A 17532-nucleotide genomic window follows, 5' to 3' on the forward strand; every position below is an offset into this window, starting at 1 on the left:
GTGAGAGTTGCTGACAATGAAAGTTGAAAGACCCAATTAAGGGGCTACTGGGGGAACAGCCATACCTTGAGCTTTTTCCTAAAGCTGGGTTCCATTTCCAGAAGTCTCGGCACAAGAGGCATGGAGTTCCAGAGCTTCAGGACTGGATGAGAAAAAAAATCTCCCTCTCAATCTCAATCTCTTAATTCTTGAAATTTGTACAAGTCGTTTGCGTGCTGATCTTAAACTTCTGGGCAGCACATACGGGAAAATAAGACCTCTGATTTTAAGGGGACCCCTGCGATTTACTGCTTTATGTGTAAGGCAAAGTGACTTAAACTTGATTTTGGCAGCAATAGGCAGCCAATGAAGCAGTTTCAAGGCCTCCTTCGCAGATGCACAGCTCAGAATTTTGAGAAGTAGCCTGGCTGCCACATTTTGGACAGCCTGCAGTTTTTTTATGACAGATTATAGTGCTCTCAAATAAAGAGTGTTTCCATAATCCAGACGGGAGACCAGCAAGGATTGTACCACAGATCTTCTTAAATATTGCGAGATAAACTCCCCAAAATTCTGGATCATTCTAAGTAGCCCAAAACATGTAGCAGCTAGCTTTTTTGCTTGATCAACCATTGTTAGCATGTTATCCATCTACATTCCCAAATTCTTTATGGGTGAATTAGGAACAGAAGAATTTCTTAAACAGCTTGGCCAACTGAAGAAGTACTCCCCATTGGCTGGAGTCACCCTACACACCTGGCCGGTGTACTGCTCTGGGGAAACTAGCCTCACCACCATCATGATGTGGCTAGCCGCAGTGTGCCTCAGAGCAGTGACTGGGATCCTATTCACTGCCACCTGCTGGAAGAGACGGCTTCCACTCTCAGGGATCACCAAATCACCCTCTGAGTGCACCTCCCAACCGTGGGAGACCATGGCATGGTTTAGGACCTGCCCTTAAAGACTACTTAGCCCTAATGCCACATTGGTCACCCCTGTAAAGGTACCACCAGTGGATGATTTCTTAGGACAGACAGGGTCTCCATGCTTGTGTCCTAGCTGGGAACACTCAAACCAGCGGAGTTGGAAATGGGGCACCCTGGGCCAGCGCCCACCAGAACCTCCACTCTGTTTCTCAGAAGGGGCATGGGATCCCTTTCCTCCCCCTTACTCAGGGACCAGTCTGTGTCTCCCTTGACCTCCCCTCACGCTGCTGGGGGAGCCTGAACCACCCCTCTTGGGGTCACTCCCAGGTACCTTCCTTTGTACCATTGTGCAGTTCCAACGGTCCACCTCCTTAGCAAGGTCTCTTGGGTCAGTAAGCTTACTACCAAGAAGGTGTTGGTGCAGATCTGAAAGCAAAGACTGAACAAATGCTCTGTTGCAAAACAATTATACAGCCCCTGGTAATCTTTTAGCTTGATGCCTTTCACCCAACCATACAGTTCCTTGCAAAAGGAATCCGCACAATACATCCAGGTCTGTTGGAAATTCCTTTGACTATCCCTGAATTTCTTTCTATATTTCTCTGGGGTCAGACCAAACTTCCTGATCAGGGCCTCCTTCATGGGGGAAACCTCATCCTGTCACTCCCTTCAAGGGCCAGCAGAGTGACACTCCCCTGACTAGGGATATGCCTCCAAAGACTAGCCCCCCAATCTGCCTCAGGGACCTTGTGCGTTTGGAGTGAAATTTCATAGGGCCCAAACAATGTCTGTGTTGTCTCCTATCACATTAAGACTGCACACAATAATTGAGAATATTTATCTGTGTAAAACAAGACCAAATCGACAAAAATCCTATCAGTAGAACTTGAGATATAAATTTTTAAAAAAGTAATCCGAAAACGTGCTTAGAAGTCACTAGAGGTCAAATGGTTACTTAAGGTCTCGAGGGACCAGTGCAAATCCAAAGTTCAGGCTGACCATGATGGAGGGCAGGCTGGCTAGAGAACCCACGCAGCGCCCACTGAAAAAGTACCTTGTGTGGAGCAAAGAGTCGACGTCTAGAATGCAATGCGCCAGAATTTTACCCCCATGTAGATCACTGCATCCGAGACAATGTCAAAGATTTGTTGCTGCATCATCTTCGAGCCTCGCAGACTGTGTCGAAGCGATTAGCGCTGCCTCATCATTGAACCTCACAGTTGGGACCAGCATCATTGTTGAATCGGCACTGCGTCAGCATCGGAGAGCACTGCATCGGTTCTAATCACAGCAAAAGGGCCTCTGCATCGATTTTTAAAGAAAATAGCTGCAGAACCCACTTTTGAGTCCCAGGACTGGAGGGGACACCTCAGGCAAAGGTAGTACTCAGAGATGGCAAAGTCTAGCAGCACCAGCAGAGTTGCAAGAAGTCTTTGTGTCTCTGAGACTTCAGAAAACAGGAGCCGAATCTGGGGTTCAAGGATGTAGAGAGTAGAACCAGTCCCTCTCACCCCCAGGTAGGAAGCAGCAGACCCACACAGCAGAGCAGGTGGCAAAGTGGCAGTCCCTCCTACAACACAGCAATCAGCAGGCAGCAGGCCAACACAGCAGTGCAGGTAGCAAAGTGGCAGTCTCTCCTACAGCACAGCAGCTGTTCTTCCAGGGAGAATGTCCTTGGTTCCAGTAGAGTTCTGATTTGGTGGTGTAAGGGGCGAGGAAGTATACCCAAATGTGCATTTGAAGTTGGGGTGACATCAAAGAGGCCTTTGAAGATCACAAGCCCCCTGCCTTTCCTGCCCTGGCACACTACAGGGGGTATGCAGCTCTTTGTGTGGGGATAGGTACATTCATATTCAGGTGCATGTGTCAGCTCCTGCCTGCCAATCTACCTCAGAAAGGCCCATAAGCCTGGTGATGGGCCATCAGGATGCACATGTCCCACTTCTTCTCCCTTTGTGTTACTGTATAGAGGGAATACACAAAGCCCAGCTGCCATCCAACCCAGAGGTGTAGTCAGAGACAGGCAGAGGCAGAGAATGGTTAAAGTAAGAAGATGCCAAGTTCTAAAATTGTCATTTTCAGACTTACAATTTAAAATCCGACTTCACCATAAGTTGTGATTTTAAATTGTGAGCCAGAGACACCACACTCCAAATTTATATCTGCTCCCAATTGAAAATTACACTTAAAATGTGTTTAAGGCAATCCCAATGTTAACCTATGGGTGAGACAGGCCTTACAGCAGTGAAAAACAAATTTAAGAGTATTTCACTACCAGGACATGTAAAACGTAAAAGAATGTGTGCTACTTTTTAAAGACACTGCGCCCTGCCATGAGGCTACCTAGGGCTTACCTTAGGGATGACTTACATGTAATTAAAAGGAAGGTTTGGATCTGGCAAGTAGTTTAACTTGACAGGTCAAAATGGCAGTTTACAGTTGCACACACAGCCTCTGTAGTGGCAAGTCTGAGTCATGTTTAAAGGGCTACTGAGCGGGTGGCATAAGACGTTCCACTAGTAGCATTTAATTTACAGGCCCTGGGCACATATAGTGCACTCTACAGGGACTTATAAGTGAATTAAATATGCCAATGGTGTATAAGCCAATGTTACCATGTTTTGAGTAAAGAGCATATATGCACTTTGCTGAGAGAGGATGTAACCTTGTGGCTAGTGCGGTTGACCTTGAAGCTGGTGAACTGGGTTTGAGTCTCGGCAACGACGCTCAACATCCTGTGATTCTGGGCAAATCACTTAATCTCCCCGCACCTAACAAAAATGAATGAGTATATCTGTAACGAAACTGGTGCTCATGTAAAGCGCTCTGATACCTGATATCTTTGGTTCTAGTTTGCGCTATATAAAACTCTTTTTTTTAAAACTTTAGCACTGGTTAGCAGTGGTAAAGCACCCTGAATCCTAAAGCCAGTAAAAATGATGTCAGCAAAACAGAAGGTCAGGAGGCATAAAGTCAGTGGAAACCATGCCAAGAATGTCAAGTCTAACAAAATTCAAACAGGTCAGCTCCTGGCAATTCTCAGGGAATAGGACACTTATTTTCGGCAAACCAGGGCATACAATCGGACAAAACGCCAGATTGGTGGGACACACTCTTAACAATGTTGCAATCTTCAATAGATGCCTTCAGTCAGACAAACTTGACGTCCAACTAGACCTCATGAACCTAATTGCATCACACATTTCTGGAATCAACACTAAACTGGAAACACTGACTGAACTAATAACCAGAGTTTAGGCTGTATACTCTCCTTCCCGGGGGAAAGTGTTCTTGTGTACCAATACTAGGTAAACTGTCCACCCTTACGGAAATCCTACTAAGCCTTCTGGAAATATAGCAACCAACTCATCCAAGTAAGCAAACCATAGGCACCCGTTTGAGAGTCTTAAATGGCCAAGAACAAGGCTGGAAAAGATGCTGTGAAACCACACAGATAAACAGCTTCCAAGAAGACAGTATATATACTATCAAAAAAAGGAACATGAAGAAGTTCAGTCTCAAACCTCCCTCTCCAAAATACCTTCCTCATTGAGCGAGGAAGGGAATCCCCCTCGTAAACTCATCAAAAGACAGCACAAACGTGCCAGAAAGGCAAGAAATAAGGTACAGAAATCCAAGGAGGCCGAACCAAATTGGATCTACCCAATATCTGGGCCAAAACAAAATGATAGTGAGGGGCCCCCTACAAGCAAAACATCAAACTCTCTTATAGACACAATGTCAGTTACGGATTTTGCAATAATAGACACTTTGCCATCGATGAAAGCAGTGATAAAAATCCAGAGAGTCAAAGGGATAGCGACAAACTAACAGAAACCAACAATCGTAGCCAAAAAGCATGGAAAAAGAAGCACTCCCCATCAGCACCCTAGTGGCATTCCAACTAATATATAGTCTGTGAAAGCGCAGTTAGCTTGAACCACATTGTCAGACCTGACCTGGTCATCAATTCACATGTAACTGGTGCAACACCTGAGCAGGGCCCTACTCTAAGCAACACCCTCTCTTCTAGGGACAACTCCAGGCAGGTGCCATCCCAAACAAGAGGGCATATGAATCGCCAATTAACAGATGAGGAGGAGAAACAAATCATGATTATGAGTGATAAAGGACACGATTGGAGAATTATGTTACAAAACACCATACGGTTACAAAGCACTTCAGCCACCCCAACTAAACAGTGGCATGCAAAGTACTCATCAGTCTCTGTAAAGCCATCAAACTCATCAATAGAACACCACGAATCAACCTCTTCTAAACTCTTACAATATAATCGCCTGCTCACATCATGAGACTTGCAGTAACCAACTTTTACTAGAACCTGAATATACCTCACAACGTTCACAGGATATATCCTCAACAGAGGAAATATTCTAATGTTACTAGCAGAGTTCCCAGACCTGAAAGACTTAATTTACCCAAATTTACAATTGGAGGAAGTTCTGGCAAATAATAACCCTTTGTTACCTGAACTTACATTAACAACATGGAGCACAGGGGAAATAGCAACTTCAATTTTAGCCTTTGCCAAAATCTTTGAAGAGCAGGGAATAACAGTAAAGAGAAACAGCACCCCAATGTACCCATTCCCCCGGCTCATAGAAAGAGAGCCATGGTAGACCACACCCGTGTTCACTTAGGCCTGCGGGGCTCAAGAAGCAACTTGATCCACAGAACAGAGGAACATAGACAGGAGGGGGCTGCCAAGTTATGGAACTAGGGCACAGTGGGACTGGATCCCTACAGTGCTAAATGTGACAAGAAGCCCATGAATCAGCAACCGAGGGAGAAATCATTCAGAGCGCACAACCTTACACTTAATGTTGTGGAACATAGCCGGGGTTAAAACCTTAGTCCAAGATGGCATCCCGTCAGATAACTGGAAAAACTTCAATATTATTGTCCTTCAAGAGACCGTGTCAATGATAGCCCTCATTTAGTAGTAGACTGAACAAACTACCAAATCTTGGCTACCAAATTGCAACACTATGAACGGCCTAAAGGGGGCCTCACAGTATACATATCTCTCATTCTAGATTTTTCCATTGAAGAATTAACCTCCGCAAATCCAGGTCGCCAAATAATTAAGTCCAACAAATGGACCAAAGACAACAGACCACCGTTACTATTATTCAATATTTATGTTCACCGTAATTCAGCAAAAAAGAAAGAGCTTCTGGGAACTTTAACCTCAAAGATAGCTGGCTTCAAGCAAGTAAAGCCAACATGGAACATAATTCTAATGAGTGACTTCAATACAAATGTAATCTATTCCCCGGATAAAGATGACATTTCACTGCGGAAAACTCTTTCTGGCACATTCCATCACAGAAAAAGCATGTAGTCAAACGGCAGGACTCTACGGGGGAAAAACTTGTGACAGTCCTTGAATTACTAGGTATGAAGGTGCTGAATGGGAGGTTCCCAGAAGGTAACCACCCAAATTACACTTATTTTAACCTGAACTCAAGAACTATCATTGACCACACAATTGTCTCACTGCCACTAAACCTACTGAGGCAGCAATATAAAGTCCAAAGCTCAACAGAAAGCGATCACTCATAACAGATGCTAGTGCTAGTGCTAACATCCTGAAGTTATACACTGGCTCCAAAGGAACCAGGCCTTCTACACTCCACCAACTTAAAGCGTCTGAGATGGAACAGCAAATCAATAGCAGATCTTGCCATTCAGACAAGAAGCCTCATGGCCAACAGAATAAATAACAGTAGCAGCCAAACAGATGCATGGTCAAAGTTTAGCATTCAACTTCTAATACAAGCTGCATTCAGGAAATCCGACCAACCCACAGCGCGACATCAGCCAATGACCCTCTCGGACAAATTTACCGCCCAAAGAAAAGAGCTAAAGAACACCATTAGATGTGTGAGAACAGGAACTCAGCAGTCTTTCCTTTAGGAAAGAGCAAAAGACCAAACGAAATGTCACAAAAACAACTTTGTGAAAAGACATGGGAGTTGGCAAAGATAAATCTGGTCAAAACTAATATTTAATGCCAGGCGGACAAATTCCAGGAAATTCCAGGACACAATAAATGGCCTACATAGCCCAGCAAAAGTGATAAGCAACTCAAGTCTACCAGAGCCACAATGGGTCTCCCACCTGGTTAATGTTTTCGCCATCAACATACATTTCACCAATCAAGATAACATTAATCTGTTTGGTATGGGGTCAGTTCCAACCAACCCGCTTGCAATTTCAGAAGTCACGCTGACTAGCCAGCATGACCCATTCAAAGAGAAGGAGTGTCACTTGATTACAGATGAAGGCACCCTATACACACCTTCTGAATTAAAAAAGTTATGCTTGCCAAATGCCGTGACGGAGCACCAGAACCAAATGGATACCACAGGCCATCTGTAAAGAAGAACCTGAGCATCGTTCAGTGGTGGTGTCTGTAGTATGCAAAGAGCTTCAAGCAAGCGTCATCATACTGGAGATCTGACGAGGCTCTATTATAAATCCAATATTTAAAGGGGGAGACAGGGCCAACGCTGCCAACTACAGGCTTTTTGCACTCCGGAATATTGAAGCAAAGTACTACTCCTCCCTCGTTTGAGCCGACCAAACTGACTGGTTGGGCTCAAACAAGGTAATCCAGGTAAACCAATCAGGTTTTAGGAAAGGCTTAGGTACAACCATAAATATCCTAGCAACCGCCTTTATTATTTAACAAAGTAGAAGACTACAGTAGAAATTACATCTCTGATTTGTAGATTTTAAAGCAGCTTTTGACTGTGTCAGTAGGGGGATACTCTGGAACGAACTAAAGAAATGGGGAATTCCCCAAAACCTGCTTTGAGCAACAGAACAGCTTTACTTAGATACATAGATTCAAGTCAAAAGAGAAGACGGCAAGAGAATATCTTACAAAATACCAACCAACCAAGAACTCAATCAGGGCTATATGCTGGCACCTCATTTTTATAATCTATTCATGGCAGACCTTTCTCCAGCTCTGGATCAGCTAAATTCTCATCCACCTCGGCTTTGTTCGCTCCACCTCTCACATTTGTCTTTAGCAGACGATATCATGCTGTTCAGCATGACAAAAGTGGGCCTGCAAAGATTAGTAAAGGCACTGGCTACTTATGTTAACACCAACCACCTAGAGGTAAACACTCCAAAGACAAAAACAATGTCTATCTTTAACCAACCAGGGCAGGCACCCATTATATTCCTAAATAGTACCCCACCTGGAAACGGTTGTCAATTACAAATACCCAGGACTGCATTTGGACTCAATGGGTAGTTTCTCCGACCAGAAACAATACATGGCAAAGAAAGGGCATGTCCTAACCTACTTTATCAGCATGTTGGCGAAAAAACTGGACGGCCACTACTTTCAGCCACTAGTAGCAGTCATCTCTGCCAAATTACTCCAAACAATAGCATAGGCAAGCGCCACTATGAGAGGGTTAGACGCAGTCTTACTAGATAAAGTGGAGACCGACGCCTACAGGCGAGCATTCTCACTGCCTAAAATATCATCTCCAGCACAAATCTGGCTTGGGTTTGGACTGGCAAAGCAAGACCTGGATAAAAGATCAACTACAATGCAATGCAGGTTCAAGATATGGCAAACACAAGGTGCCCTACTAAATAGCGCTATATGGGCGACCCTACAAAATGTCCCGCTGTCGGCCAAACACAAAACTTTTGAAAATTCCATCAAACAATTGGATTTAACTCAATTGTGTGGCACAAATACATCATACGACACATTTAAAAGAACAATATAAACATAGCTGTAAAATTGCAATGGAGCCTGGCAGACAAAAATAAATTCAGCTCTCGATCTCACTCCTGGATGGTGATCAAAAGTTATGATGTCTTGAAACCAGGGGCGAAGCTAGGCATCCCCATTTCAGCGCACATTAAACATAGACTAATGATCCTGCGTTTTGGAAGAATGCCAGCATTGGCTAGTTGGCCACGTTGGCCACGTTGGGACTAATGTGGTCCCACAGAATGCAGACTTTGTAAAGCAAAAAAGAGAGCTTAATCCATCTAATCTGTACCTGTCCAAAACTGCACATTCTCCGATCCATTTTATTAAAAAAACTTTTAATGACAGGCATTTGATCATGTAGAGATGCCATAATAGCGAGCCTCAAGCCAGACGACCCGCAATTGAATTGCAAACTGGTGAAACTCCTGACAATGGCCTCCATCTGATATACAATTAAGTAATTTGCATGCTGTAAGTAAATCAGCCTGGCGGGTAAAGGTACCAATGCCATTAATTAGGATGATTGCTCGGGTGGTAATTCTTTTAATTCAATGTGTACTTGGTTTTAGCATAGCAGAGTCGCGCTTTTACCTTTATTCTATTTTAACTCTCTATATAGATAGAATTGTATTAAGAAATATTGTTATGGTTTTAATAAGCTGAAACAATAAAACTATGGTTTGATTGATTTACCTGAGTGCAATAAAGTGTTATTATGACTAGCCCCAGCCTCCGGGTACCTCCCAGAACAAAGTATCCTAACGAAGTGCTTGTACTAATGGAGATTTGTATCATTTTTAAGAACATTTAAGGTTGGTGAGCATTTCTGGTAAACAATGCCCTCTCGTGTGAGGGAGAACATAATACTGCAGTCTCTAGAATGATGCATAGAAGGCTAGAAGTGATGTTGAATCCGGTTTGCCCGAATTGCCACTGAGACATTTTAAGTGTCGCTCAACAATGTGAGCAATTGCTATAAATGTGCTTCTGTCCCAGAATCTTCCTACAGATGATGTATTTTATGAACCCACCGACTACTGATTTCAATAGCAGGTCTTCAACAGAGACTGCACCAGGCAGGGGCCCCGGTTATGTGCTGCTCTACCATGCCAAGTATCCAAGAGAAGAGCACAATTGTGATAACAATTCAAACTGCTGTTTTTCAACCAGAAGTTTGAAGAATCTCGGCATAATTAACTGAAACTTCTATGCCACATCGGCAATAGTCGGTTGCTGCGCCTGATCAAGGTTGAAACGCTATCTTGTTTCATCTGACGCGGGCACGTGATTACTGAGTGAGCCAGCAATGTTTCTCACTCCTGGAAAGAAATGTTAGATCAGATGTTGTCCTTCTTGTAGCCCACGCTGCTTCCTAGACTACAGACTCAGAAATACAACACAAAACACATCAGGTTATACTTCTATGTACACACTGCAAGAGCCCTAGCTGAGTTCACTATGGAATCTAAAGCAGCTAGTATCATTTAAATCAGCACTAGGCTTGACATTTGAAGGTGCTCACACTGCAGATTTATGCTGCCCGTTCTCAGGAGACCAGAAATGGGCAATGGTCTTGATTTCATTTGCTAAAGCCCATGCCAATAGCAGTTATGCATGACTATGGCTGCATTGTTCATATCATGTTAAAGCCCAATATACTAGCTTTGCCAATGCTTGTTTGGTTTATGTTTTGTTAAGGTGCTAAATCTTCTTATATGTACATTTTAAATAGTATTTGTCCCTTTGAATTTGAAGCCAAATCTTGGGTTTTGTAATATTTTTGTTCAGCTGTCTTGGCTGGCAATATTTGTCCACAATATTTGCGGCTTTGTGCGCTGTTTAAAGTAGGTGGCTCCCTGGGCCTCCGACATCAATATTGCCTTAACGTTCTTCTCCACTGGTAAACAAATTCCACAATTAGGATTCTTCGGTCTTTTCATTTGGGACTTTATGCTTTTTATTTGGTTGACTGCAATAGTTTGAGTGCCTGGATGTGTATTTAATCTTAGACATGAATTTGCTTCTCCCTTCCTTGACCCATGATGTGGTTGCTTGCTGTTCTATTTTTTCTCCTTTATCATCCTCCTGCTTGGCGTCGTTTCCCAGAAAATGTGTTGTTAATGTTCTGTTTATATTTATACAAAGTGACATATCAACAGAATCGCAAAGCACCTAATAAAGTTATGTTATGCAGCAGCCAGGTTTTGGTAGCCTTTAATATCTCTACGGGGTTTTGTCTGCTTAAAGGTTTTAATAGGGCACACTGCCCAGTGCATGTGCACTGCTTTACAGAGACTTAGAATTATTTGACAAGAACTCAAAGGTTTATGAAACTGGGGAGCTGTGTAAGTTGCCTGCATATCATCCAAGTTACAGTCTATACTTACCAGTTAAGGAACGGTATAATTTCGGCCTTTTTCCAGATTCAGAATGCTGTGAGTAAGCGCCTTCCCTCTATGAATTCAAAAACAAAAAAAGACAGTTTGTAGAATCATTGCAATGAAGGGTCACATGCTAAGTCTAAACAAACAGCAATTCCTGACCCTGAAATACTAATTATTTCATTCTTTATAGAAATTTAAATTTGAAAACTGCAGGATGCTACTTAAATATTTAAAATTGAAATGAAAGGTTTCCAGTAATAAGAACATGGTGATAATGGTATAGGTATTAAAAAGACTATGATATATGCTGGCTTCTAAGGAACCGAATCTACTTCACAGCCTTAAGTCAGCGTCTAAACCTAAATAGTTTTTAAATGAAGCTGCTCATGTCACTCACGGGTGCGATATTGTCATTCCATTAAAACAAGTAATGCCAGAAGCATTAAGGTTACAAAAGAATGCACAACCTCGAATCCCTAAATTCCACCTGTAAACTTTCCTCAAGCTATAATCACGATATCGCGCACGTCATGGACGAATAAAATTCAGATATTATCATTAATCTCGTTACTGATGGTGTCAATGGGACATTGCTAAATAAATCAGTGATAGCAATGTTAACAGGTATGGGTCCAGGCACTTTGCAAATTCCAGATGTTCAATTGCATTAGCCTACCCTAGTCACTCAGAAGGCATCCTTGAACAAGTGAAATTGATCCATTAGTATGTGGATCAGTGACTGCTTGTATGAAAGAATGGCTGTAATGTCTGTATCACCACATGCACATTAAAGGCATATACTTTTTTCCTAAACAAAGTTAAAGAAACAAACCATTTTTAAAGATGCGTTATTGCAGAATATCCTCTGATGTCCTGCAATATCTTTCAACTATGATTTAGAAGATGAATAAAATTGTAAGAAAAGATCTTTGTTTGAAGTGTTGACTAGGAAAGAGCACATTTTGGACAACCTCTGAATCACTGTTACCCTCCCCTCTATATTCTTCATCACATCTGCATCAAATGCTAGTCAAAGATTAAGTGGCCCACAACACATTAATTTGATTAGACATTTTGGTTGTGTAATCAACATTGGGTAAGGCTACAAGATGCTGACTACAGCCTTGGATATTTAATCTTCACTATCCTTGTAGTAACAAATAATTTAATTCAGGAAGCTATAAATGGCAAGATGTAGACTATAACTATACTAGTTCAATTATAAATGAAGATAGAAAGGAAACGATAGGTTCAGCCTCCACGTTAAATTTTACTTCACAAAAAAGGTACCTAGCTGTTAATTTATGGAGATAAAACTCTCCACTTTTATCTCCACAGATTAACTGAATAACTGTCGATCAGGTGAATCACCAACAAGGTGGTAATTACATATATTTCACTAAGCATGCAAGTGTATGTGCATAAAGTACAAAGCGCAGGAGTGGGCCCAGGGAGTTAGTTACCCTAGGTCCTGGTGAAAAGTCAATAGGGGAACAGCTAGAAATATGTTGACCTTGTAGGAAAGCAGACTCATCATTTCTCATCCCTCCCCCCCCCCACCCCTTGTTAAACAAACCATCTAGGGTTTAGATTAAATTAGTCACATCCACTAGTCAGGTATTTTTAAACTTCACCCTACACTTAAACCCCCCCCCCCCCACATCGTCTTCATCATTCTACAGAAGTGGGAAGGGTATGCCCAGACGTGGGTCCCGTGCTTACTGCACCACTGGATTCAAGCTAGCCTGGCTGATGCCCCAAAACCGGTCCAAGGATGCTTGTTTCTGGTCCAGGGAGGACCTGGCTTGGCAGTTCGGGCTAGACTGTTCCCCCGGAGGAAAAGTATCAAGGCTGATTTTCATATGACTGTGTTCAACTGGGGTGGCATGGTGAGAAAACGAACACTAGATTACATCCAGATCTTTGTGACTGGGGTGAATGTTTGCATTGTTCAGCATTCCATCCATCATTTGTTCCTTTTGCTCTTGTCGCCTTAAGTGGGAAGGGTATGCCCAGATGTGGGTCCCGTGCTCACTGCACCATTGAATTCAAGCTAGCCTGGCAGATTAGGGGGTGATGCCCCGAAACGGGTCCCAGGGTGCTTGTTTCTGGGCCAATGAGGACCAGGCTTGGCAGTTCAGCCTGGACTGTTCCCATGAGGAATAGGGTCAAGACTGATTTGTATATGGCTGGGTCAAAACTGGGGTGGTGTGGTGAGCAAAAGAACAATGGATTAAACCCAGATCTTTGTGACTTGGGGTTAATGTTTGTATAATTCAGCATTCTGGCCATTATTGGTTCCTTTTGCTTTTGTCGACCTAAGCGGGAAGGGTATGCCCAGACGTGGATCCTGTGCTCACTGCGCCACTGGATTCAAGCTAGCCTGACTGTTGAGGGGTGATGCCCTGAAACCGGTCCCAGGATACTTGTTTTCGGTCCAGGGAGGACCTGGCTTCGCAGTATGGGCTGGGCTGTTCCCATGAGGAACAAGGTCAAGACTGATTTGCATATGGATGGGTCCAAACTGGGGTGGTGTGGTGAACAAAAAAATATGGATTAATCCCAGATCTTTGTGACTGGGGGGTGAATGTTTGCATTGTTCAGCATTCCATCCATAATTTGTTCCTTTTGCATGCCCAGTACAGGCATTTAATTTACAGACCCTGGGCACATGTCGCACCATGGGGACTTACAAGTAACTTAAATGTGCCAATCAAGGTGATGCCAAATGCACCATGTTTTACGGTGAGAGCAAAAGCACTTTACTACTGGGTAATAGGCAAAAAGTGCATAGAGTCCAAATGCCAACAAAAACAGGTTCAGCAACAAAGGCAAAAATCTGGGGGTGAGCCTGCAAAAAGGGACAGGTCCAACAGATTGTAAGAAATCGGGGTATTAGTTCAGGGGGATGACTATCCACCTGAAGTAACACATGCAATCCTTCTCAGGGTGAACAGTTAAAGTCACTAAAGTTAATCTGAGGTCAACCCTTAGTAACTATGGCACAGAGCATATAGGCAATGTGTAAAGTATTTATGCAATACTAAAACAGTGATCAAGTTAAGATACAAAACAACAAAAACCCCAAACCAATTTAGAAAAAATAGAGAATATTTTAATAAATAAAATGACACCAAAACAACAACAAAAAACAGTAATGCAATCCAGAGAAATGAATGTTTACATTTTAAACTAAAAAAGTGCCCTAAAGTGAAATGCGTAAAGCGCTATACACGGTCAACTGGTTACACAGACTGGTACCTATGCGTGATTTCAGGCCGACCTCGTTGGAGCACAGGTCAGATACAGATACCAGGTTTGACCTTGTCTGGGGTTCTGCCTTGGGACTTAGCTGAAGAAGGCTCCACTATGTCAGGTTGCCATTCTACGGTGTCCCGGAGAAGCCGTTGGTTTTTGGTACGAAAGCTCTGAGCAGGAGAAATTTGAATTTCAAGCTCAGAGAAAGTCCCTCTCTGGCAGGATAGTTTTAGTACCTTTGCTCTGTCAAGATTTCTTTGTTCTCACTTAATCAATCTTTTGGAGCTCTGATTCCTCCAGCAGGACAAGGCTGCAGGTTATGGCAGAAGAGGGCTCCACAAAGGCAGATACAGAGGGTTTGCCATTGTGAAAATGCTCCTGAGAGGGCTAGCCATGAGCCTGAGGCCATCGACCAGGCACCTTGGTCAGATCAGCTTGGCAGGATGGTCCGCATTCTCCTCAGGTCTTTGGACCCACATTTTTTCTAGATTCCAGGTTTTTCTAGGGTGATAGGAGAAATCCAGCCACACTCAACCAAGAGCTTCAGGACCAGCTCTTTACAGTCCAGACCCACTCCAGCAGAGTCCACCAGCAGGGTCCTTGGCAAGTTCAATTGGAATTGGTCAGCTCGTAAATTGCATTAAATACCTTGTGTAGCTTATTGTGTCCCCTTTGCTTGAAATAGGGGGTTAGCCTACTGACTCTTTGAGTCACTTGGTTGTACTGGGTGCAATAGCGAGTACCTCGAGTCCTTCAGAGCTCTCATCGGGACCAGAAAGTGTTCTGCGGAGAGTACATGGAATGCCACATTTATGCCTGGCCCAAGCTAGTGGATGAGATTGTCTACTGGTTCCTACCTAACAAATGGGTTAAAGTTCTTACCGGTACCCCGATCTACTTTTGCAACAGTTCTTGTGCCCTCTTGCAAACAATACTGCAGATCCTCTCCCTAACCGAATTCAATATTGTGAAACCCATCTCCCCTTGTGCAGAGTCTATGGGCCATTCAGAGGTGTGGTCAGGGTAATGAGTAGCCCCTACTCTGTGGCCACTTCAAACCAATTCTGAGGGCAGCTCCCCTCCTAATGGGATTGGTGCCTGACTGGCTGTGTGGGGATAAAAGAAGGGACCTGTCCAGGCATTATCTGACATTGCCCTGTGACAGGGGAGGAGCCTTTGGAATAGATAAAGTTCCTGGGCATAGCTCAAATGCCCATCCTGCCAGAGGAACAAAAACACCTCCCCACACCCAGGGCCCTGTTTCTACTCTCACAGCAGTATTCACACTGCATCAGGGCTTGAGTACCCAGAGGGCCTCAGCTGGAGGTTAATACAAATTAGCCTCCAGAGGCTTTGGACAAGGAAAAGGTAACTTTATAAAAGTACCTTTTCCTTAATATGTATTAAAAATCTGACTTCACCATTGAATTGGGCTTTTAATATATATTTAAAATACATGTTTTAATCGCGCTTCTACCTGGTCCCTACCATGATATAACAGAATTAATATTGAATATTTCTTCTGAGTGTTACCAACCTTCCTACTGTGAAAATAGCTTTTGGGACTAGTCACTGTAAGGACATATTTAACATTACATTTCTACATGTCCTACTTTTAAGTATCGTGCACCCGGCTTATGAGCTATAAGGCCTACATAGGTGTCCCTTATTAATATTTAAAAGAAAGGGTTTGACATGTCAAAAGGGTTTATTTTGATACCTTTAATTGCATTTTTTACACTGCTATGGTCAGGCTGCAATGTTAGGTCAAAAGTTAGATTTGCACTGCCACTGTAGTCCACTAGTCACATGTAACCTACATGCCCTGGGTACACCCTGGCCCATATACTAGGGACTTAGAGGTAACGTAACAATGTTGAAATATACCAATTAAACCATGTTCAGAAAAGGAGCACAGGCACTTTACTACTGGTTAGTGAGGATAAAGTGCACAGAGTTCTATAGCAAGCAAAAACAGGTAGGGCAAAAATCTGGAGTTACACCACACAAGATATGGTCATTTTCTACAAGGATAGACAGCCAAATATAACTGTGCTTAACTAGGATGAGAGGGAATCCCAATATTCTTAAATTATATTATGTACATCAAATAATAAATGTCCATCAACACGGAATTTCCACAAATAGTTATGGTCCTTATGTACAAATATCCAAATTATCAATTTGAATTTTGCTAAATTTACCAATTTGCAAAATTCAAATTGGTAATTCCGATGTACGATTGCAATAGGTACAGTAATATAAAGTGTTAGGATTCATAGTCACAAATGAAGGAGTTGCAATTTGTGATTGGGAATAACTTGCAAATTGCAACTATCCCATAACATTCCAATGAAACACCCCAACATAACACTTTGTCAAGTCAGAAGACTCAGAAAAATCACTTTAGACTAGAGGAAATACAAGTTTACTGATTATGAAGTAGAACTCCTGGTGGAAGATTGGGTTATGTGAGTGTAGCAAGATGGCTACTTACATGATATATCAAAATTACAAATATTGTGCAAAGAGTCCAACGTTTCCCCTATGAGTGGACAGGGGCTTGCTCTAGCTATCCCAATGTGCTCTTCTAGGGGGTATGATCGAGCCACCTTAGGTTCATCATAGAGGAGTGTTAGACATCTGCATATACATACAATAGTCAACAAATGACGCACACTACTCAAGAAGGAAATACACACCAAATTATCAAAATAACACCTATCTTTATATATGTTTAGGCACAAGAACCAATTCAGTCAGGTAAATATGTTTGCAATAGAAATACTTTTGTATTAAAAAAGTAGACATTAGTGAAATTTCTAGAAGCTGCAATGTTATCCTATTGGAGAAAGAACAAGTACGACATTCTGATACAGTAGAGCAACTTACGGGGCCAATCTCCAGAACTTAAGGTGTGTGGTGAGCAAGGTCCAAGCAACACCAGTAGAACACCACCAGTGGCATTAGCGTGGCCGGGTGAAAGGGACCAAAACAGCATTAGGTGCCAAATGCAAACCTATGGAGATCAGTCTTCGTGAAAAAAGGCTGCAGGCTTTGACTGGGGGGCCAATCGGACTGAATCAACAGGGGGCTGAGGCCTCATGATGTTCGGGCACGTAGGGACACCTTTGGTCCTTTCCTACACGGGAAAGGGGCGACGAGTGAAGCGGTGTCTTTAGGCATCGGGTTTTCCTTACAGGGAGTAGTC

At 42.9% G+C, this 17532-nt stretch overlaps 1 protein-coding gene across 1 annotated transcript in view; it reads right to left on the reverse strand.

Moving 5' to 3' along the window:
* Positions 1–17532, reverse strand: part of LOC146829181 (sodium/hydrogen exchanger 2-like) — a 615451-nt gene that overhangs the window by 16515 nt on the left and 581404 nt on the right. The window contains exon 11 of the mRNA XM_085607826.1: positions 11067–11133. Coding sequence (XP_085463952.1) covers positions 11067–11133 — 67 coding nt within the window. The remainder of the gene's footprint in view (positions 1–11066; positions 11134–17532) is intronic.

Source organism: Triturus cristatus, chromosome 5_2 (assembly GCF_964204655.1).
Source record: "Triturus cristatus chromosome 5_2, aTriCri1.1, whole genome shotgun sequence".
NCBI lineage: Eukaryota > Metazoa > Chordata > Amphibia > Caudata > Salamandridae > Triturus > Triturus cristatus.